Raw genomic sequence first — 27,961 nt, forward strand, 5'->3', positions numbered from 1 at the left:
CAACACGGAGAGATCAGGCGGGTGCATCACCAAGCTATCCTGATGTGTCGTTCCATGCTAGGATATGGATCAGTCTTCTACGGCTGACATCCTGCTGGGCTCCTTCAGGGACTGGAACACTGAATGGACCAATTTCTCCGATTCAACATGACCAGTTCTACAGTTGTGCACAATCAAGACAGAAGCAACAATAATTATCTGGGCAAAGAAATAAGAGGAGAATCACAGCCAGTAACCACTGGAGATGAATTTTAATTAAACCACCCTATTTAACCAATCCGACCTCCAGCTGGTGGCTCATCGTGAAGAGTGCTTGAGTGTAAGCTCGGTGTTGAGAAGGCATTGTGTAAGTACCACTTGGGCCAGCTCTGTTTCTATGCACTGTGCACTGTGTGCTGGATTGAAATTGGTTCTCACGCTTGGTTCGAGTCCACCGGGCGCTAACTCTAAGGGGTTAAGAAACTCATTAGCAAATGCACTAGGCCTTTCCACTTTTGGCTTAGCCACAGTCGCGCTACCTGGCAGGTACACTCGCGAGGGTCCCTGGTTGCCAGCGAACCTCCGCTTCGAATGTCAACATTGAGGTACCTAGCCTCATCATTACCCCAGACCAAAGCAGTCAAAGCCGCCGAAGCACGCTTTACTTCGACCATCCAGAGACCTCGAGTGGGCACCTTGGCGACAGGACGCTTCACAATGTCTTGGACGAGACCCATCAATCCGCTCTTGTAAAAAAAACACCAAACTCAACCGTCCACCATTTGAACCCGTCCCTCCCGCTATCTCGATATCGCCGACCTCGCCCCCAATTACCTCGCTACAGGCCATGGCCGCAGAGCTCGTGCCATCCACGCCATCACCCCTCACGAGCTTCTCGAGTGCCGGCACAGGCCCCAATATCAGCAGTATTCCCAGTTCATGGTATAATCCTGCAGCCTGGACTGTCAACGTAACCCGATATGCGCCCATCCTCGAGGATCTGGTCTGGGCCGGTCCCCGAATCGTGAAGAAGCTTGGGACATATATCTCTATTCCCGATACCCTCCAAACCGTCCCGGACACTCCACGATACGTGCCAGCGGCTGCCGATGCGAGCGCCATTCTGGCCGATGCCGATTCGACTATTCAAGACATAATGGAACCTCTCGTGGAACCTCTTGTAGCTGCTGCGGGAGCCTCAGAAGCCCTCGGAGCGGAGGCGGAGGCTATCGCTCCCACCGCGCGTCTATCAGTTGATGGCGCTCGTGGCCTGGGCAGCGTCTTTGGCTACGCTACGAGCAAATGGGCCCTTTGCTGCATCGCCATGGCCGTCATACTAAACCGAACACATATCTTTGCTGCCACTCGAAGACGTTTACGGCTCCGATGGCCGACGAGGCTCCTCCTACGATTTCTACCAGTCGTCTTACTCGTTTATCAGGCTCGCCAATTACTCCAGTCCATCCAGTGCCAGACATCCTCCAACTTCTCCGAGTTGCGTTGGGGAAATGCAAGCAAGAGCTCCGACCTCATGTTCTCACATGCCAACTCGTTTCTCAATTCTCTGAGCTCCACTCTGTTATTCTCAACTTCTGACGAAGAAGCATGTGTCGCCGTACGAATGATACCCTCGGACGAATCTGGCTCTGCCCGCGACCTCGCTGGGTCATTGTCGTTACTCTGGCCCCTCTTTGGGACATTCTGTCTGAGCCAATTCCTCGAGACTGTCTCATGTGCCGTACAAGGTCGCCCAGTTGCTCCCGAGACTGGCATGACACTCTTCGAACAGTCTCTTGCTTTCGCCGAAGCCGACGCTGCTATTAGCAATCAGCTTGGCTGGGGACTGTTTGCCAAAGCTCGTCCGGTTGATGCTCCTTCCTCTACTCTCGGAAGTGCCATAGCTTTGAGCCGATCGATGATTATGAAGCGTGTCAATACTCCCCCAGAGGTACTCCTAGTTGCCTTCTTGTCGTCCATGACTCACATCACGAGCCATGTGTTGGGCATCTTCAACTTGCAAGCGAGATACCGCCTCGTTAGCACGGGGTTTTGGGGCCTGTGTTTCATGGGAAGCATCGTGTGGAGTGCCATATCCTTTGACCTTGATGACCCATCCTCCCAGGGCTTGCTCAGATTCCCGACAGTCTGCATCGTTGGCTTCGTTCCACATGTTCTTGTCCTCATAGGCATCGTCATGTGCGTATTCATCTATTCGTTGGCCCTGCTGCTTTCGGCATTGTCTCCTCCGTCAAGCCCTGATATGGCTTCCATGACATTTCGCCAGCGCCTCAGCCATGCTCACGGGAACATGCAAGCCAACGTTTCTCTGTCAGAAATTCGCATCACTCGAGAAATGGACTTTTACACGGCGCTTCTTCGCACCGGCTTTGGAGCCATCACCATGGCTAGTGAAGCTGTTTACCTCAACGAGGATCGAGGGGTTAATCTCAAGCGACACACTTGGCTGGAAGAAGAGCGCTTCAAGGAGGCAGAAGAGTTGCAGAGAAAGCTCATTGCCAGCGGCCTGCCAGATTCTCGGTACGACCAAATTGGTGCCATCGGCTTGATCCCAGTGAAAGCAGGACCGGTGATTGCGTCAAATGGGTATGCCAGAGAGCGTGCCGCACAGAAGGTGCCAAAGAGCCGGGGTGAACGAAGTCTCCGAGTCGGCATTGGAGCGGCTGAAAGAAGTTCCCGTTGGCTTATGGCTCTGGAGTTTCTACTCAGCATCAACAAGCTCATTGCGAGGATAGGAGCGAAGTCTGTCCTGTGGTGTCTTGCGACCCTTCGCATCCGATACCAGCCTGGCTGGCTTCTTCGGCTTGCTCGCCATCCCAAAAGCATTAAGAGTCAGACAAAAAGCTCTCACCGCAGCCAAGCACGAAACAAGGGAGCATCGGCCTATAACGACGGTCGCATCCCTAGAAACGAGGCGACAGATGTGGAAGCCGAGTTTAGGCGTACGAGCCCCCAAGACGAGGAAAGCCTGGACACAGATTTGTACAAATACTGGCTCAAGGGCGGTTGGTGGGGATCAACCGACACAAGCGGCGATTTCGAACCACGTTCGGATGACGATGATTTTGACACTACGAGTGTTATCTCATTATCGACTACAGGCGAGGGGGTCGATGATTATCAGCAATGGGAGTCGGATGATGATGACGGCCAGAGAACACCTACACAGCGGTCACCTCGGTTTACTCGAGAAAGCACCCCGTTTGTCGACAGCCCTATGCAGATTTCTGATCTTGCGCGCCTCCTTCATCCGACAAACGCAGAGGAGCGAGAAGAAGCAAGGACGCTCTCAGCCCATCTTCAGACTGACGGCATCATGACACGTTCCAAGTATCGCCGAATGGAGCAGCTGCAGCGAACGCGTATCCTCACGGCGCCCGGGGCCAGTTTGTTGCACCCTGGAGCTGCTGCCGTGCCATCAGGCCGCCACACTAAGCTCAGTCCTGACGAAGAAGAAAGGCTACTTGAGCAGCTCTTACTCTCACGGCGACAACCCGGCTCTGCCGAGCCATTTGCATCGACATCGTGGGAAGAGGGCGGTTCTGGCTTTGGGAGCGATGGACCTCAATGTGTCGTGTGCCAGAGCTCACCACGAACAATCATCGTCTGGCCCTGCCGATGCCTGAGCCTCTGCGACGACTGCCGTGTCTCCCTAGCTATGAACAATTTTGACAAGTGTGTCTGTTGTCGTCGGGAGGTGATCAGTTTCAGCCGGATATTTGTTCCTTGAGCTTGGTTGGTCACCATTGCGCTCCATCATGGCAGGATTGGTATGGAGTGGTTGACTTTGAGTAGTGCGCATTATACTATAGGAAGGGAACTATTACCAGGAGTTTTCTTTATAACTCGATTCGTTTACATGTTCAGCGGAGTTGGTGGCATAGTCCCACGAGAATTAGGGAAAGATCATGTTTGTTTCGCGGTCACTTCTCTTGACGCATTATTGATAGCATTTAAATTAACTAGGTTTACATCGCTGCCCATTCAATACTAAAGGTTCGCATCTTGCCGTCTGGCAACTCTTCATCCCCTGGTTGCTTGCTTCCTATTAGGAAAGCCTTCTTGACCGCCGTGGCAAGACGGCCTCCTGCTACGATATCCAGGACAGGAATCTCTTCTTCCCATCCATATTGATTCGCCATGAAGTGCGCATGGAATCTCAGAGGGTCACCGGGGTAGACACTGTACTTGGCACCGAACCGTAGACCAGGGGTCATGTAGTAGCCAGAGGTCAAGAGGAAGCCACAGAGTGGGCCTGTAGTCGGCTTCTCGGCAAGGTATGTCCTTTCTGCTTCAGGGGAGATCAACGGCCCACTGGATGTCGGCGTGACACCGAGGGACTTGACTGCAGCATCTGTTTGACGCGGGTTGGGTTCAGGCTGGTCACTTGAGAAGAGAGCATCGTCATCTGCATTGCTAGGGGTGGTTCGAGAGACGGTCGGGCGGGGCCTTCCATGCTTTTCTGCCACTTCGATGGCTCTCTTGGCATTCTTCTCTGCAAAAACCTGCTGGGCAGTTTGCTTCCTTGTCTTGAGCGAGTCGAGGTATAGCCTCTTCGTCTCAGGGTTGGGGCTGCGCAGCGCAGCCTGATGGGCAGCTACGTCATCTACGAGAAAAGCCACCTTCTTCTGCACCAGCGAGTCGGCCTCCTCTGGCCGGAGCTCGACAGGCAGACCGAGAAAGATGTTCTGGGTCGGCTGCTGAGGCGCCGTTCCGGCCAGCGTCCCGTTGACGTTCTCGTTGCGACGGAGAAGGGCAGCAGCATCCGAGTCGAAGATGAGGTAGCGCCCTGCGATCTTGGAGATTCGGACAGGAGCTGGGTCTGAAGGCATAGCCATGGTATCTATGAAGCATCGCGGGTTAGCGGACGCTCTGGTTGCGATGGTAGAAAAGCGCAAGAATGTGAAAAGGACAACATCATAAGTCGTCTTCGTAATTTTATAGTGTGTCGTCACAGAAAATCAGGGGATTGACAGATATAAGTGTATAATCATTGTGTCCATGGTTTCGCGCGCAGCAAAAATAAAAATAAAAATGTTTGTACATACCTGTTGAAGTAGAGATGTTGATCAGGAGAAAGAAGAAGGAAGCAGAGTTGCAGCTCAGAGCTCTTTTGAAGGGGAAGAATTTTTTTAGGCTGTGGAGCTGGGGGGCATTTGTGATAAGATAAGGCGGCAAGCCCTAGCCTCCTCCAAGGGAGCTCCACGTTTAGCGAGCTGTTGCTCGAGAGTTGCTTCAACAAAGACGATGCTTTGAGCTCAAAAGTCGAGGCTCTCCTTCTTCGGTTCATTTTTCTTGGACGGCTTTGGGGCCTCTTCCTCGTCTCCAATCGGTGGAAGACTGAAAGGCGTGATGACCAGCCCACTGGAGCCGCTGAGTTTGAACGAGAGGTTCTCCCGGTTCCACGTGCCCTCCAAGCCGCCGCCCTTCTCGTGGAACACAGGGAGACTGTGGGCGCGCAAGAGACCTTGGCCTTTATCCTCGCTTCCTGGCTCCCGGGTAATTGGGGCTTGGTGCTGCAGAGGAATGAGCTCGAGGACTCCGTCAGACAAGAGCTCCATCCACCGCGTAAGTCCAGTTGACCGCGGGAAGAGTGTGACAGGAATGGTCACGATCGCCGTGACCTGTGTTGGGAACTGTCGGAGAAGAGCTCGCAGCGCGTGCAGGAATTTGAGAATCTCACGAGGCTGGCTGGCAGCGGAGTTGTAGAGCGTGGGTGAGAGCAGGCTGGGAACCACAATCCTGTGGATGGTCGAAGGAGGCGAGTTCTTGATTTTGGAGGTTACGTCCGCAATGAACTTGTGAAAAGGAGTTTGTGTTGGTGAGGCCAGAGGACCATCGACTGGTGTCGCGAAAAGTTGGCCTTCGATGGCGCTGCTCTCAAGCCGCTTGGTTAGGTTGAATCCATGACAGAAGACACTCGCAGTCTGACCAGGCCCTTGGGTCACTTGAGGATCTGAGTCAACCTGTTAGAGGAATGTCGGCAAGAAAAGAGGAACAGGACTAAGGAGAACATGCCTCTGGCCGGCACGTTGCGCTGCCCAAGTGTCTCATAACGCCAGGCGATCTTCATCTTGTCATCCGAGGGCGACGTAGATTTCCCACTACTCTTGGAACCATCTAGACTTCCGAGTCCTGGAAGTTCCCTGCGCCAGGCGTCACCAAAGCCCAGCAGGTGGACGTGATGCCCCTGTACAAGTCCTTCTGCGGCGTAGTATCGCAACAGCACGCCTCCGAAATCGGTGGTCCCGGTCTCTTCGATGAGCAGAGATGTTCCCATTGGCATTCCGGCATGGCCAGCCAGGAGTTGGTCCAGAGACTGTGTGCCGGTCGACGTTGTGAGGCGTCCATCTAGCGGAGATGGTCTTGTTCCCGGTGCAAGAGACTTCTCTTGTCGGGCAGCAGGTGATGCTGGTCCTGAAGACCCTATCACGACGTTTCGCTTTCGAAAGGACATGACTTCTGAACTGATCTGTCTCGTTTCAGATGTGATAGAGTAGTTTTGACTGTGAAAAGAAAAACCACAAGGCTTATATGGAACCGTGAGCTTTCAACAGCTTCAAAGTGTTTGTGTGCGCGCCCCGCTTGGTAGGTATCCGATCCGACGTCAGTTCTCGATTTTATGCGCCTAACCCCACCAGCTTTTTTGGGCCACTCCAAACCTTTTCACTTCCCTGCGCCGACGACGACGACAAAGCCAACCTCTCCGATTACACTCCTGACTCTCGAGCTAAACTCTCGTTGTTCCCTTCAGCCTCGAGATCTATCCCCGACCTGCCCACAATGGCCAGCGGCGACGCCACCCTCTTTGAGGAATCCTTCACGGTGACCGACTATGACCAGTCCAAGTACGATCGCGTCGCTCGCATCTCGTGCACGTCGAGCGACTCGCAGACGGTCATGACGCTCGACATCAACATTGAGCTCTTCCCCTGCGCCGTGTCGGATACGCTGCACGTGGTTCTGTCGACGACGCTGTCCCTGGACGGAAGCAAGGAGGAAGAGAAGGGTTGGAGGGACGTTGGCAAGAATGGTGATGCGCCGGCGACGATTGCGGATCTCTACGACTATGTTTGCCACGGCAAGATCTACAAGTTTGAGGAGACATATGACGGAAACACCATGTGAGTTGATCTCAAACACAGGCATGCCTTTGAACTGTTGAGGACCAGTTACACTAACCGCAGTTCCCGGTACACAGCAATGCCTATGTCTCGTTCGGCGGCCTTCTTATGTCACTTCAGGGCCCCGTCAAGAAGCTGACGCCCCTTCGTGTCGACAACGTGTATCTGCTTGTCAAGAAATAGTCTGGCCGAATACTTCTGTCCGTCCATCTACCTAGGCTTTAGCTCTACACCGCCGCCCGAAGGCATCTGCATTCCAATAGCTCTAGATCATGTTGTAATGATACCCAAAACGAACCGACGTCTCGGACCCCCAACAAGCCTTTCAAAGATGGTGCATCTGCGGTCCCGTTGCGCAGCTGCCAGGACTCAAGCCGGGCGCCAGTTGCTCTGGTGTGGACCTGGGAAAGGAATGTCACGGCGCACCCTCCGTTTGATCTGTTCAATCTCGGGCTCGTTTTCCTGGGTGAGGATGCCATGTCGGATGAAAAAGTCGAGCGTGACGAGCGCGCAGTTTGGCTTGAATCGCCCCTTGGCGAGGTCCGCCTTGACCTGGTCGACGTCGCACAGGTCGAACCTCTCGGCCTCGCCATCCTTGGGCTGGGGCACCACGTCGCTGGGGAGCTCGAGGTGATAGACCCATTGGCACTCGGGATAAATAAAGCCGCCCTCGCCGACCTGCCCTGCGTCCGTGATGTAGATGTATGTGACGTTGCCGACAAACTTGGCGCCCTTGCGGACAGTCTCGTCAGGGAGGCTGGCCTCCTCGTCGGCTTCTCGGATGACACACTCAAAAGGATCCTCGCCTGTCATGAGGCCGCCAGCTACCGTGTTGTCGAGCATGCTAGGAAACGTTGACTTGTTCCGGGCACGTGTAGGCACCCAGAGCCGAAGGCCATGCGGTGCAGTCTCATCTCGAACGTAGGCAATCATGTGGACGCCATATCGCATCGTTCCAATCAGACCCATCGCCGCACGCTCCATGCTAAACAGGAGCTCACCAGTGCGGCCGTAGACAGGCCAGAGCTCGTTGCGCCAGCCACGGAGCAAGGGGAATGTCTTGTTCTGGCGCCAGTAGTCCCCTAGAGCCGCAACACGGCGAGTGCGCTCCTGCTCTGTGGGCTCCTTGAAGAGCGCAACGGTCCGTTTCTCTGTGTCATACTCCATCTTGCCCCGGACGTCCTCGGGCACCTTGAGGAGCTCCTGGAAGACGCGGTCGAGGATGTAGCCGATGGGATAATTGCCCTGAGCATCTTCCCATACGAGAGTGTAGAGACCAGCGTTCATCTTGGTGAACGCATCAGGGTCCGTATCGGCATACGGGAACCTGACGATGTGAGTTACCTTCCTGGGCCAAAGCTGAATGACTTACATGTCGACATCGTCGATCAAGTCGATGCTAGTTTTAGCCATTTTGATGCAAGGTTTCAAGAGCTTGGGATGACTAGTTAAGGGGCTATGAGCTGAATGGTGTAATTCGAGTAGACTCTTTCTCTTTCAAGTGAAACCGTGAGTGGCTTCGGTGTGCTTGCAGTGGTTGATATGCAGAGAAGAGTTGATGAAGTGATGAAAAGGTGAGGATCCTGCGGGCTTTTTGTGATGCTTTTTTGTAGATGAGGCCTGGTAAGGTTACAACTGCTCTCATGGAACGGATCTCCAATGAGACCAGGAATATTGGTGACAGTATCGAGTTTCGTCGCCCAATTCATATGCCAGTAGTGAGTTGTCTTACTCGGTGAGGCTGAATCAGGAAGTCGACGAGCCTTCATTGTGTCTATGAGCGGGCACTCGTGACCATGGCCGAGACCCACGTCCTCGGTGAATCTCAATCTGGCAAGGTGAATACCAACGACACAGTAGGCAGAAGATAGCCTGGTTACATCATCACCTATGGGAACTATGGATAAGCAACCGTGAATACGGATGAATTACTACAGTGTCGGTTGTTACACACCTCCAGAGTGCAAGTTGTCCGAGACAATCCCCTCAGACATGCCTACCCTAGACCATCGCGGGCAGAATTCGGTATGAGGTCACCAAACAGTTCCACTTCCTTCTGGAGAGCCCTGGAAGACGCGCACCAATCGTCTCACACCACCCAGCCATAGAAGGACAAAGAAACTTACAAACTCAACACCATACATAGCCCCCCCCAAGATAACAAGACGACACCCCCCCCCCCCACGCGCACCTGGACCGTCGAAACCCGCTCAATTGAACGCGCCTGATTCTCAATTCACACATAATACTCACAATGTCGGGCCCTCTCTTTGGCATCGTCCCCGCGGGACAGCCCTTAATCACCGAACCAGCCTCAGCCCCCTCACCAACCTCATTCCTCTACTCCCTCCCCACCTCAAAGTCCTTCTCACACATTGTCGTCTTTATGCTCCCCGGCGTCTCCCTCCCTCCCAACACCGCCGCCGCCATCTACCTCGCCACCGCTCAGGACGTTGCCGCCGCCGCCCAGTCTGGCGGGACCCCCAACTTCCGCTTCCTGGGCGGAATTGGCCCGGGCAAGGAGAGCGCTATGTTCAAGGTCAGCGGAGGTGGTGACGCGAGCGGCCTCATGGTCGGAGTGTCTGTTGAGCCTGAGGAGTCAGTTGGCCAGCGGCTACAGGAGCTCGCTGCCAACAAGGCCAGCAGCAACTCATCAGGGGGTCAGCCCAGCACCACCGTACTGGCTCAGCGCATTATCCAGAACGCCTTCAACTTCCTATCGAGCTTCAGCGGGACAGCAGGCCCTGGCGGCGTCGAGGTTGTGCCACTGAAGGCGTTTGAGGACTGGTGGCGCAAATTTGAGTCAAGAGTTCGCGCAGATCCTAGTTTCCTCGAGAAGCAATCGAACTGATCTGTGGAACGCCTTTGACTTTTGCATGCTGGGTCATGCTTGATGAGACTTGGGGTATTTTATATTGGCCTTGGCGAAAGAGTTGGATGTTGGGTTGGGCATCATATGGATATCCTCGGAGGTACAGACAACGGGAACCTGTTGTAACGATAAGGCGCCATGTTTTAAGCGATGTTTGTTCTTAATCAACATGTATTTGCACTTGACTGAATTATTGTCGTCAACCATGTACTGAAAGTGCTGCCCATGCCTACTGCAAGCCCCTGACAAGATGTCTCGGAAAAGCAGACTGCCCAATATCCAAACGAGGTCCATCTCTTTGCCACTCGTCTCGAGACTAAGGATTGACAGATTCCGCAACGTCTTCAAGACGAGTTTTTAGAATGCGAGCTCCCTCAAACGCCAGATCCGTGCCTGTACCAGCAGTTTTCCCAAACGCCGCAAAGTTCATCTCAAAGTCCTACCAACAACATGCAGTTTTGCCCAACGCTCACCCCGGCCATTTTTGATATGAAACCATTCAGTCCTCTTGTAACGGAGTCATGAATGGGCTCTTGGTCCGTGTTGGGCTACCATTCCGACTCTTCCGCCCGGCGCTCAACAAGGATGGCGATAGTCTTTCCCGGCTCTCAGTTCGCACCACAAGTCCAGCACGGTCCATCGCCAGGGGAGGTCGCAGGAGATCCCCCGGTTGTCCTAGGCCGATGCTAGGGGTTGCCAGGCCGGACGCCCGTCCTTTCCGGGACCCGTTGCTGCTGCTATCGGAGTGGTCGTTTTCGTCCGAGTCGACATCACCAAGCTCAAAGTCGGAAAGATCACCCTCCTCCATGACCCTCTCATATGATCCCAGCGAATTCCTTCCGAAAAGCTTGCTGGCCAGAGAGCGACCAGGCCTTCCAGAACGCCGGCGACGGTGCACCATACTGAAGATCTTTCTTCTCCGTTCGGGCTTGCGGAGAAGATAGGCTACCAAAAGGAGAACAAACACGAATGCAATAATCCCGGTGGTGGAGGATCCTGGCTTCTTCAAGATGTCGTCCAGGTCGTCATCGTCGTTGTCGCCAGCATGAGAGCCGATCGGAACCGAACCAGCGTGCTCGAAATCATCTGGCGTTCCCTTTTCCACATTGGTACCGAAGCCAACAGGCAACGCTGTGCCCTGAGGAGGGACTTGGCCGGCAGCGTACAAGACCATCTTTCCCAATGTCCAGCTCAATTCGATGCCATCGATCTTGTCCACCGGCTTGAAGGGATCCTCCATCTTGTCGGTCTCCTTGGCAGTGCTGTTTCCATGTCCACCCTCCAAACCAACTCGAGGAATACCAATGCCGTCGTAGAGCATGTTGATGAGCCAGGACGCCTTGAAGCATGCGGCGCGAGCCTCCTCGGCCTTCTTCTCCGGCGACTTCTTGCGCTTTTCCAGCTCGCTCTCGATATCCGACCAATCACTGGTGCAAAACTCGTGGACAATGGACTGGTACGAGGCGAGATCATACGCCGTATGCTTTCCACCAAAGACGCCGTGTGTCGTGTGCCAGTACTCGGAAACTCCAACGAAGTGGTTGATATCGAAATCAATGCCCGGTACGTGTTGGCCGTTAACCAAACAGGGCTGATCCGGGCATGGCTTGTCCTTGCCGAGGAGAGGGTACGTGACGCTCAGGCATTCGTCGAATTTTCCTGTGCCGACCAGTACTGGTTCATCGACCTTGCCCTCGACATAATCACCTCTCAAGGTAGTTGTTAGACCAACAGGCATACACGGATCAGGAACTTCCTGGATCGTCTTTCCTCCATACTGATCCCACAAGCTTTCGACATAACGGTTACGAGCCTCGTTGGCCCCAAAGCCGAGCCAAGTCGCAGTAAAGACCTTGTACTCGGCAGGAGAGCCATCGAGTGTCCGCATGCGTACAAGCTTCAGGTCGTTCGAGTGCTTTTCGGATTCGGTCGCGTTCGGCGCAAAGGCGATCTGGGCGGACGCGCCACCCATGTCGAGGAAGCCATAGGTATGGTGATTCTTGCCATGATCGTGCTCTTCAGGATGATCGAAGCCGCCGAGGAGGTAGTTGGCAGCGATCCAGCCGTATAGACCCTCGGTTTCGCCGGAGATGACCTGAATATGGGCATCGCAGTCGGGGAGGATGAATTTGGTGCTCGCTTGCAGGTATGTGCACATGGACTGGAGAAGGGCTGTTTGCTTCGGCTTCGGTAGCAGACGCATGCCAGCTGTGGCCATGAGGTAGATAGGTGTCTCGGAGACCTTATCGGCGGGGACTTCGGCGAGGGCAATCTTGATCAGTTCGGCGAGATGGTTGACACCAATTTCGGAGGGCTTGTCAGCAAAGGTCGAGACGCCGGGGTGGATCTTCTTGCTCTCCTTGAGCTTGATCTTGGGGAGGGTCTTGAGCTGGGTGACGGAGGCATCCTTCACGGCAGCGGCGTGGTTCTTCCACTTGTAAATATACACACGAGTTCCCGAGGAACCGGCGTCGAGGACGACGCCATATTGCGCTGCGCGACACAATGCCGTCAGTTAGAAGCCAGGAGCAGAGATCGAAATACCAACATGATTTACCCATGAGGGTCAACGCTGGGGTAGCTTAGAGCGATTGCGACAGTGATAAGGTGTCTCAAGGTTTGATTAGGGGGCGCTTCTAACGCGAAAGCGGATGAAGGTCGAATCGAGGTTCGCAAAGGGACGTTGGACGGGCCCGTTTCGATCTTTTGGGCGAACGCTTCGTGGTGTTACGACGACGGGTGGATCCAAGGAGTTCGAGTCGACGAGGCCGAAACGGGGGATCGATACCTTTGAGGTTTGAGGTTTGGAGCGAGTGGGAGTCCCATAGGGGGAGGAGACAAAGATTAATTAGGGGTTGGTCAAAAGAGAGACCAGATATTATTAGGTGTTAGTAGTTGAAGCGAGTGTAGAGCATCATGCAGGATGCGCGAGCGGGTTTGAAAAGCGAGAGGAAGGGGGGGAGTTCGAGTCTGAAGCTGAAAACGAGAGGAAGAAAGCAAACAGGACTTCCCGTTCCAAGAAACGGGGAGAGGGAAGAGAGGGGCCTGCGGTCTCAGTCACAAGCCAGAAGAGGATTAGCCAGGATGATGAAGTGACAGGGATTGAGCAAGGACACGAGATGGGGCGGGCAATTGGTGTCGAATAGATTGTCGCACGCGGAAGGGAAATGGAGACAAGGCCTCTGTTGTCACGATAAGACGATAGATAAGCCAAATTGTCTGTTGTCCAGGGGGAAAAAGCAGCAGTTGAAGAAAAAAAAAACAATGATTTGTCCCCTTTCCCTTGACTTTTAGCAGCCCATTCCATTGAGAGTGGCGTCCAATAGTGCATACGCGGCCCCCTTGGTCTTGGCTGACGATAAGCTCTAAGCTGCCAAAAATCGCGTCCGTCGGTCACGTGGCTCACACGCATCTTGCAGCTCCCGTCTACGTCTATTCTTAGCAACCACACGACTTTCAAATACGAAGCCAGTCCGTGATCGATCGCAACGACTGATGGATGACTGATGCCCAACAACCACGTTGCCCGTGACAGCCTCATGCACCATGGAATCGTGTATTGCATTATATCGTAAACTATATCGCGTTTGTCATCAGACATGCCGTTGTTTGTCGTTACATCGTGACTTTTCGTTAAGCTCTAACTCTATCTAGGTCGCATAGCTCCATATCTTCGTTATCATGCTTTCATGGCATCATCGTCTTCCCGTCTGTAAGTACCCCCTCACAAAGCAAGTACAAACCAAAAGCGAACCCGTTGTCTTCCCAACTCCAAACGCCTCTTCATAAAAAAAGCGCATAAAAAGCAAAGTCGTCCCTTCTTTGTCCCGTGATCTTGATCTCTATTGCTCCTAGCCTCTGCTTCTGGCCATCAGGCTGAGCTGATGGTCATTCTGGAATTTGCCCAGGAAGAGAGGTTGCGCATCTCCGTGGAGTCCCTGCAGGATGGAATGAAATCTGCGGTACAGCCTGCGGTGTCGCAACAAGGACCATAGTCCCTTCATCGAGGCTTTGGTCAATCTCCCGGCGTTTCTGCAGGGGATATGCACATGGTCGAGGGCCCCATTCCTCTCTGTGAGTTCCCTTTCAGTGGTGTTGTTTGCCTCGCGATGTTCTCTGAGTTTTTCGCAACCTTTGCATCCGATGGGGATGCGAGTCTCGGATCGTTGAACCTCTTCGTCTTCCCCGAAAGAAGTCTGAGAATTCCACGTCATGGGGAGCATTACAAGAGGCGGTGGAAAGAGCGCTTCCCGCTGTGCCTTATTACATTCCGATTTACGATCGGTTTGGTTCCCTAGTTCGGCGTGCTGTCGAATGCCGTACTTGTTCCAGTGCAAGACTTTATCGGATGGGGTGTTACAAGTTTGGACGAAAGGAGGCTGGGATCTTTTGCCGTGCCATTCATACAGGGCAGCTTCAACCCTCTGCCGAAAAGATGGCCCTTGGCTTGATGCCGGAGGACCGGCGTGCTGCGTCCCTCGAGGGGCGCGCTGTGATGTCGAAGTTGGCTGATGAGTCCCCAGGCTCCTGGACTGTGGCTCTCCCATAGGTGTTGTGGACCGTCCTTGCTTGCTGGTTTGCTTTCTGGGCCCCGCAAACATGCTTGACTCGAGGAGTTGCTCGAGGGGTTCGTTGTTGAGTTGGTTGGCCATGAACGCCGCTCGTAGGTCGCTTCCTGCGACCTTTCGGTGGTGCTTGAGCTTGTGCATGGATTTATGCTGCTCAGACTTGATGTCCTTAGAAGTCTTTCTAGGTACCACCATGCGTCTGATTTCCTGCTGCAATCTAGGTTGGGAAAATGGTGGATGGGGTGGAAGTTCACTCTCGGGTACGTGCTGGCTTTGTTGCCTTGAGCACTCAGTGTAGTTGGCATTCATGTCATGTGCTTGCAAAGAAGAGGCCATAGAATCAGCTTGAATTTATAAATACAGAAAGAAAAGGCAAAGGGACTTGTGTGTGAGGATGGGGGCCTTTTAAAGACCTGGAGTTTCTTACCGAATACCACAAAGGCCAAAGATGTCCGGGGCATCTATTATTGTCCTCGTTCCTTGTGAATGTGGCCCTCGAACAACATTCCATCCCGGTAGGTAACAAAGCCTGATGATCGAACATTCACCGTATCTTCCATGACCATGTCAATGCTCTGCCTGGCAGCTCCTTTGTTCAGCCAGGTTCTCGGGGCGGGCTGCGACCCCTATTCGAGGAACAAGAGAGTGAATACATCAAAGAAATAATTGCTTCCATATGACTACCATCTTTTCTCCCCCTGCAGAAATGTCTGCTTATAAATGCCTCCCGTGCATGTTCAGCCCTGGCATGTTGTCCGGTTGACTGACTCTAATACCAGAAGTTATACCAATTCCCGGGTAATGATTGCGAGGGGGCGCAAAATCAGTTGCCGTGGATGGTCTAATATTCCCAACGACAGGTACTGGCGTTGAAGTCCTTGCTGATACTCCTCCCATTCCTCGATGACGAAAGCCTCCAAGCGGTGTTGCTGTGGACTCAGCTTCACTGCGTTAGTATAAGTTAAGTGCTCATAGCCCGATAGCACTTACAGCGAGATGCGCCCCCCACTCGCGGCCAAAGAGTGCTCTCCCTCGTGACGGCTGGGTAGCTTCGAGGCATGCCTGTGTTCATACCTGAGCCGTTGGCTCGGCGCTGGCTGAACGCAGGAGTATTATCGCTTTCGGGTACTCCGTTATTTCCTGCAATGCCTTGGTTAAGCTGAGATGGTGTCTCGAGGGTCAAGTCAACAGCATCCGAGGCCGCCTTCTGGATTTGATCGAGTTCAGCCCTGCGCTTGACTTTGTCATAGAGCTCTTGTAACTGAAGGACCTTGCGAGTTTTTTCTTTGTATGCTTGGCCGATCTCTTCGTTCTTGCGTCGCAAGGCGTCCTGCTCTGCCGTCATGCCTATTCTTTGTTAGTTACTGTTGGCGCTTGGAGCATCTACCATGGAGACTAACCCGTCAACCTGTGCTGGAGCCCGTCAATTTCCGTGTTTGCATCGCTCACAGTCTTCTCGAGTCGAATGTTGAGGGCAGAGTACTTTTCTGCAAGTGTCTTGTAGAGGTATTGTTGGTAGTACATGTCTTGAGTAGTTTGGTAGGCCCAGAAGCTGAGGGCTCGACTAGTACACTCCATGACGATATTGGGACTCAGGCCGCTCAGGATGGTCGTCTTGTATTCTTCGCTTGGGCTGAGGTTCGTAATGACGGCATCATCGGGGTTGTTGAAGTGTGAGTGACAAGCAGGGCATGTGTTGCGGCGTTCCGTTTCTTGTCCGGTGATCCCCAGCCGCTCAGCGCACTCCAAGCAGAAAATGTGACTATTAGCGGTGTTAGTAAGGCATTGGACAGACCCTGGACTCTGAAAGCGAACCTGCATGTTGTTACTAGAGCGCGCTCTCCGAGCTCCTGCCGGCACTGGAGGTTATTGCAGATGAGCGTATGTTCCATGTCGTCTGAGCCGACAAGGAGGCAGTGTGTTCTTGTTCCGTGAGTGGTGGCAAAAGATTGCGGGAATGCTAGAACAACGAAGATGGTCTATCAAGGTGACGGTCACTCATTCTCTGATGGAAACCTGGAGCCGGCGGATGAGTAATGTTGCTGGTTCGTTGTGAGGAAGGCGCAGGTAGAGGAGGAAGGAGCGAACCTTCGGAACACTCCTCCATCAGTGACAATGACGGACAGAATCAAGGCTCATGATGGGGAAAGCGTGCGAGCTACCTATCGAGAAAGGAAATCGCAATTGAATGTTATTACTCGTTCAAATCTAGTAAGTTGAACCTGTCGAACTGGGGGGTATGGCCTGCATCCCAGGGGTCATCGTAACTCAAGCTCAATCAGAACGTTATGGCGAAGATGGATCTGGCATCTTCCACAATGCAGCTACCTCAAGCCAAGTGAGCTGTAGATGCTGTGCTCGTCCTTGAATACCGAGTTCTGAGTTGCAATCGAGGGCCCTGCAACCCCAGCACCGTATACCTGACCTTCACCGAAGGATGGTGCTTGCACCGAGTCCCATTGCTTCGCATTGAAATCCCACCATGATTGTTGGGCGAGGAGACTGGCCATCCCTTCCCCCTCGAATTGCTCGGGTGGTATCTCAAACTCGAGCTCTCCAATCAGTGTGTCAAGATCGGCCTCTAGAGACGATGGCAGTGGTAGAATCGGCTCAGACTGCGTGGGTGATGTCTCTTGCTTCAGAAAGGCGGTTTCGAGGGGCGGTGACGGTAGAGCAGCGTCACTTCTGCTTTGTGGTTGGGCCAAGAGCTCGATAAGCTCCTGCGTGGTCAATGGCAGGAGAGTAGACACCTCGTGATTTGGATAGAGGCGTCGAAGGACTGAGCGGCACTCCTCCAGGGACTGAGACAAGGTGTCGAGGGCTCTGAGGACAGGTCAGAAAGAGGTCCTGCAAGTGACTGATAAGGGTCAACTCACTTTCTGGACGGAATCAATCGCTGTCGGTGCTTGTCGTATGAGCAGCTCTTGGGAGCTCGGCTGGTGATGCATTGACCACATGGCAGCTTGCCATCGCAGCGGATTTTGCGTCTCTTGCACTCTGTGCAGGCATGGGGAGTCGTTATTCGTCTGGCACCGGCAACCCTGGGCCTTGTGCTACTCGAAGGAGCGGGCTGCTTCTTGGGGATGACCCCTTGGACTTTTTGCGAGTTCTGTTAGACGGTATGGCCTGAGAGGGTACCGAGGCTATGGTTCTGGAGGACCCGTCGACTTACACGTGTGAAACGCACCGCCAGCGGCGAGTTTGGGATTCGAGGGCGACATTGTTGCAGCAAAGACGCAATGCTAAGTTTATGAAAGGCTTAAAAGGATTTTCATTCATTCAAGCATAAAAAAAGTGTCTTGCATGAGCTCACGAGGGTGAGAAAAGGGCCCCCAACGGCGACGTAAGGCTGGCGATCCGAGTTAAGTAGTGCCGATAGTTGAGGCAGGGCATCCGGAGCAGCAACCGCCATGTTACTTTGAGAGTGGGCAGCCATGAACGGTCACAAATGCGGAGAGCTGCGGAGAAACGGGAAGGCATCGTGGGGCAAATGAAAGGGTTTCATCATTCGTGGGATCATGCGAGGAGTCTAATGACCGCATGAGAAAGAGGACGATCCGGAAGAACATGGGGTCGGGTTGTGCTCGTTGACTGATGACCCGTCCGCCGAGGGATGGGCAAAGGGCGGCAATCGACCGAGATGGAGGGCTGTGAGATGAGGTTGGCCGACATTAGGGCCTCGAGGCTAGGCGTAGAGGATGCACACGGCTCGTACGGACTTGTCTAGTTGCTTGCTTGACCTGCCAGGAACCGAATACGGAACTCTGTCACTTTGGACTTCCCCTCCTCGAGGCTCGTGAAGTCGAGACGTTCGGACGAATGACTATCCGTTCATGCCTCGGGTTCGGTAAACACCCCCTCAGGAAATTGGGATGGAAGAGGCGGTATGGAGGCGAGGCAAGGGAGAAACGTGGCAAAAGTACAGACATACACACATGCAACATGCATGCAGAGAGGAGAGACCTGAAAAGCGGCCATCTCTCCATCCAATATCCACCCCAGTTAATATCGAGCATGATGGACTTGACGGCCCGAACAAGACGGCAGGGCAGCAGGCGGCTGGGCGGTTCCACGAGACCGAGATCTTGACCTCTTGCCCAGGGCGGCTGGTCCCTAAATCCCGAGAGAGACAAAGTCGTACGGTCATTTGTCTTGTTGAGGGAATACTTGCTAAAAGCTAAAATGACTGGAGCGGCTTTCGGGCCACGAGATGAAGGGGAGAAGGTTGCAATAAACTGTGATGGCCTGCCCTATCACATCCCGCCAGCCTCGGCACCCCTGTCCTGCACGCAATTATCCAGGAACCGTCACTCGAACTGCCTATTTCGCCGTGGGCTGTTCAAGACGGGAAGGATCGATTGCTCTGCGGGTACCTGGGCGAGAACCAACATGCCTACTGTAGGATCGAGGCGTCGTGCGGGTTTGTAGGCGTTGGTCGTATAAAGGAGAGCTTCGTCCAAGAGTCCCAGCACTTCTCAGAAACACATCTCTTCCTTTTCGTCCGATCAGCGTACCGAGATCCGTTAACGCCCCCAACCAAGACCAAGGCCAGGAGGCCCAGGCGAGCCCTGTCCTACCTTATTGTGCGGAAGCTATACCGATCCAGACGACCATCCGATACTACCGTCGGCTCGCCCTTTGTCACCCAAACCACCATTCCCTTGCTCCCAAGGTCACAAACCACATGGACGCATCTCACTTACATGAAACGCCCTGCCAACGGATCCCGGACTTGACTTGTTTCTCCCTCGCTCTTCGCCGGTAACTGGGCTCCGAGGGGGGAGCAGCACCCGCATGTCATGATTGATCGGCTCATCGGGGAATTGTGCAGACTTGTCCCTCTCGTCAATGCCCTCACAAGACCGTCCGGCAGTCAAGGGTCTGGGATGCTCGGGCCGTACCATGACCCCCTGGATCTGCACCCCAGCTTTTCTCCTCCAATCACTTGACCAGCTCCCCGGCTGCCCGCTCGGGAAGGTGATCTGCCCTCAGAGGTCCCCAACCCCCAAGCTTTTGCACGAACAAGAAATGTGAAGGCTGTGGGCCAAGCTTTGCATGAGGGTTAATCTTGTTTGCCCGACCAAGACTACCACATGAAGAGCTCTGAGGGCATAAACCATTGATCCGTCATCTTTGTGTCAGCCTTGCCGCCGACTGGAAGTCGGTCTCTGCAAGCCGAAGACTTGCGTGCGGATGTAGAGGACGCCATTCCGAAGACCTTTGTGATGACCGCGAGGTAAAGCACTTGCAACTGCGCTACGCTATTGACTGACGTGTCTCTCCCGGCCGGATCAGGTCGATTGCTTCACACACCATGAGCAATATAGCAGACTTCTGCGTCCCGGTGGTGCCGTACCCCGTCTTTCACGAGAATGACATGTATCCGATGTGAATCTTTGGGAAATTGCCGGATGTTCAGGTGTAGACACAACTTGATGCGAGCGATGCCATGCCATAAGGAACCATGGAGCTGGAAACTAGATTACTTCGTCATGGCCTCGAGAGGAGTTCCAGATCGAATTGCCCTTGGCCCTTGGAGCCCAGAAAGTTCTCATCATAGACTTCATGAGCTCTAAGAACCTATGTAGTTACTGATCCAGGGGCTGTTGGTCATCCCCCTCAGTGTCATGCCGTTCCTGTCCTTGATGCCGAGGTCGACCTTTCCTGTGGCCACAAGCAGCCAGACGACCTCTTCGTGGCCCTCGTGGGTGGCCCACCACAACGGCGTTCTGTGCTCATGGTCCTTGGTGTCGAGGAAAACGTTGCCTATTGCGAGGAGCTGCTTGACAATGCCGCTGTGACCAACCTCGCATGCCACAGCCAACGGCGTCCGACCCGCCATGTCCTTCGCGTTCACATCGGCCTTGCCCGTCTTGAGGAGCTTCTCGACAATATCCCCGTGGCCGTTTGCCGCGGCCCATAATAGTGGTGTCCTACCCCAGCTGTCCTTGGTGTCGACGTCGGCCTTGCCCGTGTCCAGGAGCAGCTGGACCATGTACGTGAAGCCCGATCTGGCGGCCAGCAACAGCGGCGCTTGATCGAGCCGTGAGTCTTTGACGTTGACGTCAACCTTGCCTGACTCGAGGAGCATCTGGACGATGGACGACTTGCCCTTCCGGGCCGCCAAGGGGAGGATATCTGCGCCAACCTCGACGTTGCCCGTGTCGAGGAGCAGTTTGACTATGGCGTCAATACCACCCTCGACGGCAAAGTCGAGTGGCGTGTTGCCGAAATTGTCGTTTGCGCTGGCGTTGACTTTATCCGTCTCGAGAAGTCGCGCAACTGCGTCAGCGTCGCCCATCCTCACAGCTGAGAAGAGCAGTGCCTTGATGTCCTCGTTTAGGTCGTCCTGATTCCTCCCCTTGAGCAGCAGGTCGGCAATATCCTTACGTCCAGAGCAAAAGGCATACGACAAGGGCGTTCCCCCGATCTTGTCCTCCAACCTCTTCCGCGCCCCTGCCTTGAGTAGCAGCCTGACTACCGCTGCATTGCCACTCCAAATAGCGTACGTCAATGGGGTCCTCCCGAATACGTCCTGAAGGTCGATCTTTGTCCTCGTCTTGAACAGACGCTTGTAGTGCTTAAAGTCAAGCCAGGGGTCCTTGAGAAGTAGCTTGACGACGCCGCCAAAGCCGTTCCCTGCGGCCCAGGAAATGGCTGTCCGTTGATGTGTATAATCTCGGGTGTTTAGGTCCTCGTCTCCCGTCTCGAGTAAGCACTTGACAGCCCTCTCTAGGCCAAAGTAGGAGGCGAGCATGAGACTAGTAAACCCACGAGGAGCGCCAGAGTGCGTACTACTCCAGTACGTTCCAAACCAGAAAGAGCCACGGCCCGTCTTTACAGTACAAAGCTTCAATATCCGGGGCGTCATGCGTTCTTGCATCTCGATTGACAGCTCGCGAACATGGGAAGCCCAATGCTTCGCAGAGTAATCAAGAAAGAGAAAGGAGGGGGAGTTCCCTTCCTTGTCGACGGGAGGCGACTCAAAGTCTGCGAAAAGGAGGTGCCGAGTACAAATCTCGGCGAGGAGGCGGTGTGATTCTTCGGGGAGAAGGGAGTGTTTCCATGGGAGGTCAGCATAATTGCCACCCACAGCCTGATTGCGGACCAGGAACTCTTTGGCGGTTTGATGAAGCAGGTAGATCCTCGAGTCGATGACGGTTACGAAAAGCCCGCAGATGTCTCGGATCTTCTCGCGGAAGCGTTTTTCAGGCTCAAGCTCGATATCGCTGTAAGACTTGTGCTTCGGTTGGATAGTCAAGGCCAGCGTCATCTCCTCGAGGGTGAGAGGTCGCGCTGCTGCCACAACAATATGAAGCAGCTTCTTTGCCGTTTCGGGGTCTCGGCTCTTTGCTAGAATCCTGTTGTAAGCGGCTTCGACTGATTCGGGAATCTGAGAAGTGATTTGATCTAGTCCAGTCTTGTTGAGGTCGACCTCGTTCTCGATCAGGTCCAGCGTCAGATGTACCCATAGATACGTCCTGTTGGGAACTCGCTTAAGGCCGCCCAATAATTGATGTTGTTCTCTCTCTGTCAGCCTGAGTCGTGCTCCAACATCTCGTATCCTGGCCTCGATGAAGATGTCAATCTCGTGGGAAATCTTCAACATCTCGGCCTCGCTTTCACCACTCAGGTGGATCATGGGTAGTTCTGGGAGCTCCAGCGGTTGAAAACCACGACGGATCGAGCCATAAGGACGACTGGTGATGAGAAACTTCAAGTTAAAGTTCCTTCTGGTACCATAGAGCTTGACTAAAGCCTGAGTGAGCTGAGACCTCCCCAGGTCTTCGCATTCGTCAATGGCATCTAGAAGACAGACGATCTCGCCCGCACGCTCGTCTTCTGCGACTTTGAGGAGGATTTTCCAGAGCTCACTAAATGAACTAGTGAATAATTCTCCATTCGTGTCGAATTGGTCCAGAACGCTATCGGAAAGCAGACTGCGCTTCTGAAGAAAGAGTTGGCGTAGGATGCAACTGAGGGCGCTGACCACACTCTTTTGATCCTCAAAGTCGTCTTTGAAGAAAAAGTAACATACTGTCCTTGACTGTGTAGTCGGAAGAACTTGGTCGACAAGGTATTTTGCAAGAACCGACTTTCCACAACCGGGGTCTGCAGAAACCCACAGGATTCTCGACGTTTGGCTCTCTTTCCATTCTCGAAAGAGACGATGAGAGACGAACCAGTCACAAGTCTCGGGAACTCGATCCGGATTTCGTTCTTTTCGATCTTGATAAGGTGAAACGTGGAGACGCTTTAGCAATGCGTTTTCTCTACTCCTTCTGGTCTGATCTTGTCGGGTATTTGCATTGTCGCCGAAATACACGGGGCCGTTGAAACTTGCCCCGGGAAATTGATTGCCGCTGCCTGTATTGTTGTACTGGTATCCCCCATATGTATTGAAATGGGAAATATCGCCGTGTGTATGGGAGGGTGCGTCCCCGGAAGCCCAGGCCTGGTATTCCATTTAACCGCTTAGTTGGTGGTGGTTCTTGGGAGCTGAACTTTGGTGTTATCGCGATTATCGGAGGGGCTCGCGAGTTGCCGCTGGCTACTAGGATGTCGCCAGTTGGAGAAGATGAAAGCGGTCCTTACAGGGGACTAGGAAGGTTCTTTGAATTGAGGATAGACGCTCGTTAATCAACAGAACGTGACAACACACGTCCAAGGCCAAAGCCTGCCTGCTCAAGCAGGAAACAAATGTGCCTTTCTCTTGCATTGGGACTGCGATTATAAATGGGCTACCGAGGCTGAACGTTGAAATAAGCAAACCATGACCCTGGGAGAAGCGACCGGTACTTTTGAGAAGCGAGTCAGCTGGTGGGATCTAAATGTATCTTTTTTTCAGCTGTGGCTTTGGTGTTGGGCTGAACACCAGGTTTGGGGGCTGACCACCCACCCTCGTAACCCAGGGTCGGCGGCAATTACGAGTCTTGTGGAAGAAGGGAGAATAATGGGAGCGAGAACCTTGTAGTTATCTTTGTTACTATTCTGTTTTCTGTTGTAGTTGATTCCTTTATTGTCCAACTCGTCGTTTTAACCTCGTCGTTTTAAGCATTATCTAACGGTCCAGTCCGTCCCCTCTATCCATCCTCCCGCTCCCGCTCCCGTTCTTGGTCTTGTTAGCGGCACCATCCATCACCCAACAAGCGCCCTCCCTTTCAAAGCCATCTGACCCAGCCGCTTTCAAGGGTCTTGCTAGTGTGTCTTCAGGCGCCCCTTATTGGGAGTCATGTCTGCACTTTAGAGCGTGGCTGTGCGTACGGGAAGCTGCCTTGCCGCCCTCTGCATCGCTTGAATAAGCGCTCAGCCCGTTTGCCAACGCGGCAATGGATCGGGGAATGGAGCCTGGTTACGAGCTCGTCGTCTTGCTCTTATTTGACTCAGTCGTCTCCTCGGATCATGACGACGACCTAGGTATTTCTAAGCATACATACTGCCGAGCCTCGGCCTCTTTGTCAAGTCTTTGTTGTTGATAAGGGCCCTTCCTGGCCTGAAACACCACCATCTTACTACTCACCCCCAATTCCCCTCTGGCCCCCAACCAACGCAACATCAATTATGGGGAGATTCAGAGCCATGTTCAGTCCTGACAAAAGTCTGCGAAAGAACCCAAACACCCTGGTCGCTGACCAGCTCCAGATCTCCCGTCACAGCCTTGCTCGGGAGGATCAACCATCACTTTCAGAGTCGTTTCCTGATGGAGTCAAGGTGCTGAGGGATTGTCCCGACGCAACTGTCGACATCTGTTTTATTCACGGTTTAAGTGGAAATCGAGAAAAGACATGGAGAGGCCACGGTCATTCTGAACCCTGGCCAAAAACGCTTCTGCCATCCAGACTCACAAGAGCCCGTATCCTTACCTATGGCTACGACGCCTATGTCGTCGCAAAGTCTGGCCCAGCATCAACAAATCGACTTATTGACCATGCAACAAATTTGTTGAACGACTTGACGACAGACAGAGCATTGACTGGTGCATCGTCTCGTCCACTCATCTTTGTCGTCCACAGTCTTGGAGGACTTGTCCTAAAAGCCGCGATCCTCCGTTCACGAAACAACCCGGACCGACATCTTCGTGGTATCTTTGAACATACCAAAGGCATCATCTTCATGGGCACTCCTCACAAGGGATCATGGATGGCGGACTGGGCCAAGATGCCTGCTTCTGCCCTCGGCCTCATCAAGTCTACCAGTGTCACCCTGTTGGACCTCTTGCAGAGAGACAACCAGCTCCTCGAGTCTATTCAAGTAGAATTTTGGTCCATGATACGAGATTTGAGGGAGAGCGGCAGGTCACTTGAGATTATGTGCTTCTACGAAGAGTTGCCTCTGCCCGTAGTTGGCAAAGTCGTATCCAAGGAATCGGCGACGCTAGAAGGGTACAACTCTGCGACCATCCACGCCAACCACCGAGATATGGTCAAGTTCGGCTCCGTTGAGGATAATGGCTTCAAGAGGCTGCTCGGCGAGCTGTCGAGATGGGAATCGCAGATCAGGCCGTCCATCCCCTCACAATTAACACAACCAACACTGGTGGAACCGCGGATTGAGCTGCCTGGCTCGTCTGTCAGCGATTATTCCTCGAGAGACTACGATGCTGGTCTCCAGACCTACGGGGGCCAGACTTCTGGAAGCAACCCCTCTTACGGCTATTCATCTTGGGGCTCGGGAAACCAGTCTCCAGGTCATGATATGCCTCGTAACCCGGCGCCTACCAACACAGCCCCTGTCAACCATTTCAGCACGTCAGGAGGGACCCAGAACAACAACACAGGCAGCGGCTATCAGTTTTCTGGCGCAACGTTTACCGGGCAAGTGTATTTTGGCGGACAGGGGCCTTGAGGAGCCGTCATGGCGACCTCGGAAAATGACACCGGCTTGAGCTTGCGGGGGAATATAAGCTGGTTGTGGAGGGTACACTATCACATACGACCATACCCACCGGAGAACTCGGGATCCCGTCCGCTCTCCCATAGATAAGCCGGTGAGGGGCGGATTAGTAGTTGGGTCGGTGACGACCAGCGAATCCCCGCTGTTGTATGTTTTTTGCTCTCAGATTCAGTTTTGGGCCTCTCTTTTTGTTGTGTTGCCTTCCCATTTTCAGCGGTTGGTTTGGAGGCGGGTGGTGGTTGGGGGGGGAGGTGTTGGTTGTTGATACCTAAGTAGCTGGGATGTTTACTCATTATGTTGCGGACGACCAGGTGGAGGGTCATTAGAACCGTGTGCGATACTAAAAAAACTTATTTTTACGTCTTATCATTCTTTCACACATCATTCGCCGTGATTCTATCTCATCATTATTCGTCAAGGTGTCCCAACTCTGGCATTTCCTGCTCTGCATCTGTCGTGTATCGATCTCACACAGGAGCCCATTGGGCATCGAGAGGGCACCTCTCCTCAGTGTTCGTCACACTGAATCGCTGATCATAACCCTTGGCTTGGCTCTCCTTGGGAGGACCTTGTGGCCATTCATCATCCTGTTCAGCCTGTTGCTCGTGGCGTTCCTCACAGGCGTAGGACTTGGCATCGACTGTCGATACCGTCGAAGATGCACGTGTTGTCAATCGGCACGTACTGTTTCGTAATAATCTTGATCATCTCCTGCGCGGCCATGCCACCAGTGACGGCGGAGATGTTGTGAAGCTCACCGCCCGCAGCTCGATCCACCTCCTGGGCCGTCTTCTGGTAACGCTCATTACTTGCGGCCTGAGGTGCATTCTGTCCAATGAATGCCATGATGTCGTCGGCAGAAGCGGTGGTAACGTTAGAGGTTGCCGAGAGAGCAAGGTATATGGGGAGAAGAGAGAGCGGCATTTCAGGGCCAGCAACGGCGGCAATCTCATCGTTGGCGAGTTGTTGTTCTATCGAGTTTGGCACGTCAGCTATCTGTACTACAAGGCGTTCGACCTGATGGAACTTACCGACAACTTGATCAAGCTTGACTGTCTTATCCTCAAGCCCATTGATCAGCTTGATGAAGCGAGCATTCTTGCAAAAGAGCTCCACCTGAGCTGGGTCAATTTCCTCGCCACCAGGGATACTCCGGACTGTGTCGAGGACATGTTCAACATCCTTGCGAGCCTGATTCTTGTAGATGTTTTGAAGCTTGATGTAGACACTGGACTGTGCCTTCATATCAGGGAGTCCACCAGGTACGGGCAAACGACCTTGCTCGGAGTAAAATCGCTTGACAGCCTCGGCAATGATCCAAAAGCCAGACTTGACTTCGTGCTAGTAAACGAGTTAGTAAGCTATCATAGATGGATGTGACTGGGACTTACAGGCTCGTGGATATAGTCAAATACTTGCTGAAGGGAACCGGGGAGAGATGGCACCACGACATGTTTCATGACAGCAGCTACGGCTTCTTCAAAGTTCTCTTCGCCGCCCTCAGGATTGTCTCTCCGCATCGCTTCGGAGACGGTCTTGCGGAATGCGGTCTTGTCAGCGTAGCTGGTGGGATAGGCCCCATCGTGGCCCTGCTGCCACTGTTCGAGGTAATGAAGAAGAATGACCACTAGAGGTAGGTGGCCATGTTCATGGTTGTCGAGGTTGTCAATATCCTTGGTCATTTCCCTGGAGAACTCCGTCAACTCAGGCCAAGGAGCCAGCAACCTCAAATCCGTAGTGGCGGCCTCGTCGGGATGAGTATCGACGATGGGAAAGGTTCCGGGCAAGGTGGTCTTGAAGTAGGAGTAGTAGCCAACAGAGTGAACGGCGATGGTAGGCGTCTTGTGGTGACTGGCATATTCATGAATGAGTTGCACCTGGTCTTGTGGCAAGGGCAAAGCATATAGGATCATGGTGAACTTGGGTGCGTTGGTGAGAAGGTCTTGAAGGCTGAAGGAGTCATTCTGCGCAAGGTTAGCTATGAAAATGATTCCAAGGTAGGAACTGACCTGTGACTTGGGGTACCACTCGCCCTGGACCTCTGGGTTGAGCTCAAGGAGAAAGTTGGTGGATGCTTCAGCTCTTGACTTGCCCAGCCAGCTGTCATCAACGAAGAAGTTGACGCCGAGATCTTCGTGGCTCACGGCAGCTGGATCAGCAATGGTGAAGCGGCCGATACCAGGAAGCACCAGGTTCTTGAGTGTCTCAACACCAACGGTGCCAGCACCCGAGTTGACGAGGAGGATGTTGGCCGACTCGAGAGCGGCCTGACCAGAGGCTGCCCACAAGCGGAGCTGACGATCATACTTTCGTTCCTTCTCCGAGGGGCCGTGAAGGACCGGGGGAGTCTGGGTCATGACGTCGGCCATGGTTAAGGATGTGGTTGCGTTGCTGTCTAGGTGGATGAAAGATGGACTCGGGCTGCCGAGATGCCGTGTGGCTTGTTCAACTACCGAACGCGCCTTGGCGACAAGGAATGATATGATGGTCGATACGAAAGAACAGAA

The 27,961-nt window shown here is 53.5% G+C and overlaps 12 protein-coding genes across 12 annotated transcripts; 4 read left to right on the forward strand and 8 right to left on the reverse strand.

The window, feature by feature from the left end:
- Positions 1 to 826: 826 nt before the first annotated feature.
- Positions 827 to 3,727, forward strand: NCS54_00794400 (Hypothetical protein; the record flags this gene model as incomplete). The annotated part of the gene is made up of 1 exon (XM_053153346.1): positions 827 to 3,727. The coding sequence occupies one exon, from the start codon at positions 827 to 829 to the stop codon at positions 3,725 to 3,727; it is 2,901 nt and encodes a 966-aa protein (XP_053009321.1).
- A 238-nt stretch (positions 3,728 to 3,965) lies between these two features.
- Positions 3,966 to 4,835, reverse strand: NCS54_00794500 (TRNA-splicing endonuclease subunit Sen34; the record flags this gene model as incomplete). Its single annotated transcript, XM_053153347.1, has 1 exon — positions 3,966 to 4,835. The coding sequence occupies one exon, from the start codon at positions 4,833 to 4,835 to the stop codon at positions 3,966 to 3,968; it is 870 nt and encodes a 289-aa protein (XP_053009322.1).
- A 420-nt stretch (positions 4,836 to 5,255) lies between these two features.
- NCS54_00794600 (Elongator complex protein 4) lies at positions 5,256 to 6,454 on the reverse strand (the record flags this gene model as incomplete). Its single annotated transcript, XM_053153348.1, has 2 exons — positions 5,256 to 5,953; positions 6,016 to 6,454. 2 exons carry the CDS (start codon positions 6,452 to 6,454, stop codon positions 5,256 to 5,258), a joined length of 1,137 nt encoding a protein of 378 aa, XP_053009323.1.
- A 218-nt stretch (positions 6,455 to 6,672) lies between these two features.
- Positions 6,673 to 7,304, forward strand: NCS54_00794700 (DNA-directed RNA polymerases I, II, and III subunit RPABC3; the record flags this gene model as incomplete). Its single annotated transcript, XM_053153349.1, has 2 exons — positions 6,673 to 7,121; positions 7,199 to 7,304. Exons 1-2 carry the CDS (start codon positions 6,781 to 6,783, stop codon positions 7,302 to 7,304), a joined length of 447 nt encoding a protein of 148 aa, XP_053009324.1. The 5' UTR covers positions 6,673 to 6,780.
- A 186-nt stretch (positions 7,305 to 7,490) lies between these two features.
- Positions 7,491 to 8,534, reverse strand: NCS54_00794800 (Nudix hydrolase domain-containing protein; the record flags this gene model as incomplete). Its single annotated transcript, XM_053153350.1, has 2 exons — positions 7,491 to 8,448; positions 8,494 to 8,534. The coding sequence occupies 2 exons, from the start codon at positions 8,532 to 8,534 to the stop codon at positions 7,491 to 7,493; spliced, it is 999 nt and encodes a 332-aa protein (XP_053009325.1).
- Positions 8,535 to 9,375: 841 nt separating this feature from the next.
- Positions 9,376 to 9,972, forward strand: NCS54_00794900 (Hypothetical protein; the record flags this gene model as incomplete). Its single annotated transcript, XM_053153351.1, has 1 exon — positions 9,376 to 9,972. One exon carries the CDS (start codon positions 9,376 to 9,378, stop codon positions 9,970 to 9,972), a length of 597 nt encoding a protein of 198 aa, XP_053009326.1.
- Positions 9,973 to 10,492: 520 nt separating this feature from the next.
- NCS54_00795000 (Hypothetical protein) lies at positions 10,493 to 12,554 on the reverse strand (the record flags this gene model as incomplete). Its single annotated transcript, XM_053153352.1, has 2 exons — positions 10,493 to 12,486; positions 12,542 to 12,554. 2 exons carry the CDS (start codon positions 12,552 to 12,554, stop codon positions 10,493 to 10,495), a joined length of 2,007 nt encoding a protein of 668 aa, XP_053009327.1.
- Positions 12,555 to 15,522: 2,968 nt separating this feature from the next.
- On the reverse strand, positions 15,523 to 16,453 carry NCS54_00795100 (RING-type domain-containing protein; the record flags this gene model as incomplete). Its single annotated transcript, XM_053153353.1, has 3 exons — positions 15,523 to 15,908; positions 15,962 to 16,323; positions 16,377 to 16,453. 3 exons carry the CDS (start codon positions 16,451 to 16,453, stop codon positions 15,523 to 15,525), a joined length of 825 nt encoding a protein of 274 aa, XP_053009328.1.
- Positions 16,454 to 16,885: 432 nt separating this feature from the next.
- Positions 16,886 to 17,782, reverse strand: NCS54_00795200 (Zn(2)-C6 fungal-type domain-containing protein; the record flags this gene model as incomplete). The annotated part of the gene is made up of 3 exons (XM_053153354.1): positions 16,886 to 17,384; positions 17,438 to 17,657; positions 17,734 to 17,782. The coding sequence occupies 3 exons, from the start codon at positions 17,780 to 17,782 to the stop codon at positions 16,886 to 16,888; spliced, it is 768 nt and encodes a 255-aa protein (XP_053009329.1).
- A 2,351-nt stretch (positions 17,783 to 20,133) lies between these two features.
- Positions 20,134 to 23,028, reverse strand: NCS54_00795300 (NACHT-sigma domain-containing protein; the record flags this gene model as incomplete). Its single annotated transcript, XM_053153355.1, has 1 exon — positions 20,134 to 23,028. The coding sequence occupies one exon, from the start codon at positions 23,026 to 23,028 to the stop codon at positions 20,134 to 20,136; it is 2,895 nt and encodes a 964-aa protein (XP_053009330.1).
- A 950-nt stretch (positions 23,029 to 23,978) lies between these two features.
- NCS54_00795400 (NACHT-sigma domain-containing protein) lies at positions 23,979 to 25,406 on the forward strand (the record flags this gene model as incomplete). The annotated part of the gene is made up of 1 exon (XM_053153356.1): positions 23,979 to 25,406. The coding sequence occupies exon 1, from the start codon at positions 24,123 to 24,125 to the stop codon at positions 25,404 to 25,406; it is 1,284 nt and encodes a 427-aa protein (XP_053009331.1). The 5' UTR covers positions 23,979 to 24,122.
- A 663-nt stretch (positions 25,407 to 26,069) lies between these two features.
- On the reverse strand, positions 26,070 to 27,823 carry NCS54_00795500 (ThiF domain-containing protein; the record flags this gene model as incomplete). Its single annotated transcript, XM_053153357.1, has 4 exons — positions 26,070 to 26,425; positions 26,486 to 26,795; positions 26,846 to 27,418; positions 27,464 to 27,823. 4 exons carry the CDS (start codon positions 27,821 to 27,823, stop codon positions 26,070 to 26,072), a joined length of 1,599 nt encoding a protein of 532 aa, XP_053009332.1.
- Positions 27,824 to 27,961: the final 138 nt, after the last annotated feature.

Source organism: Fusarium falciforme, chromosome 6 (genome assembly GCF_026873545.1).
Source record: "Fusarium falciforme chromosome 6, complete sequence".
NCBI lineage: Eukaryota > Fungi > Ascomycota > Sordariomycetes > Hypocreales > Nectriaceae > Fusarium > Fusarium falciforme.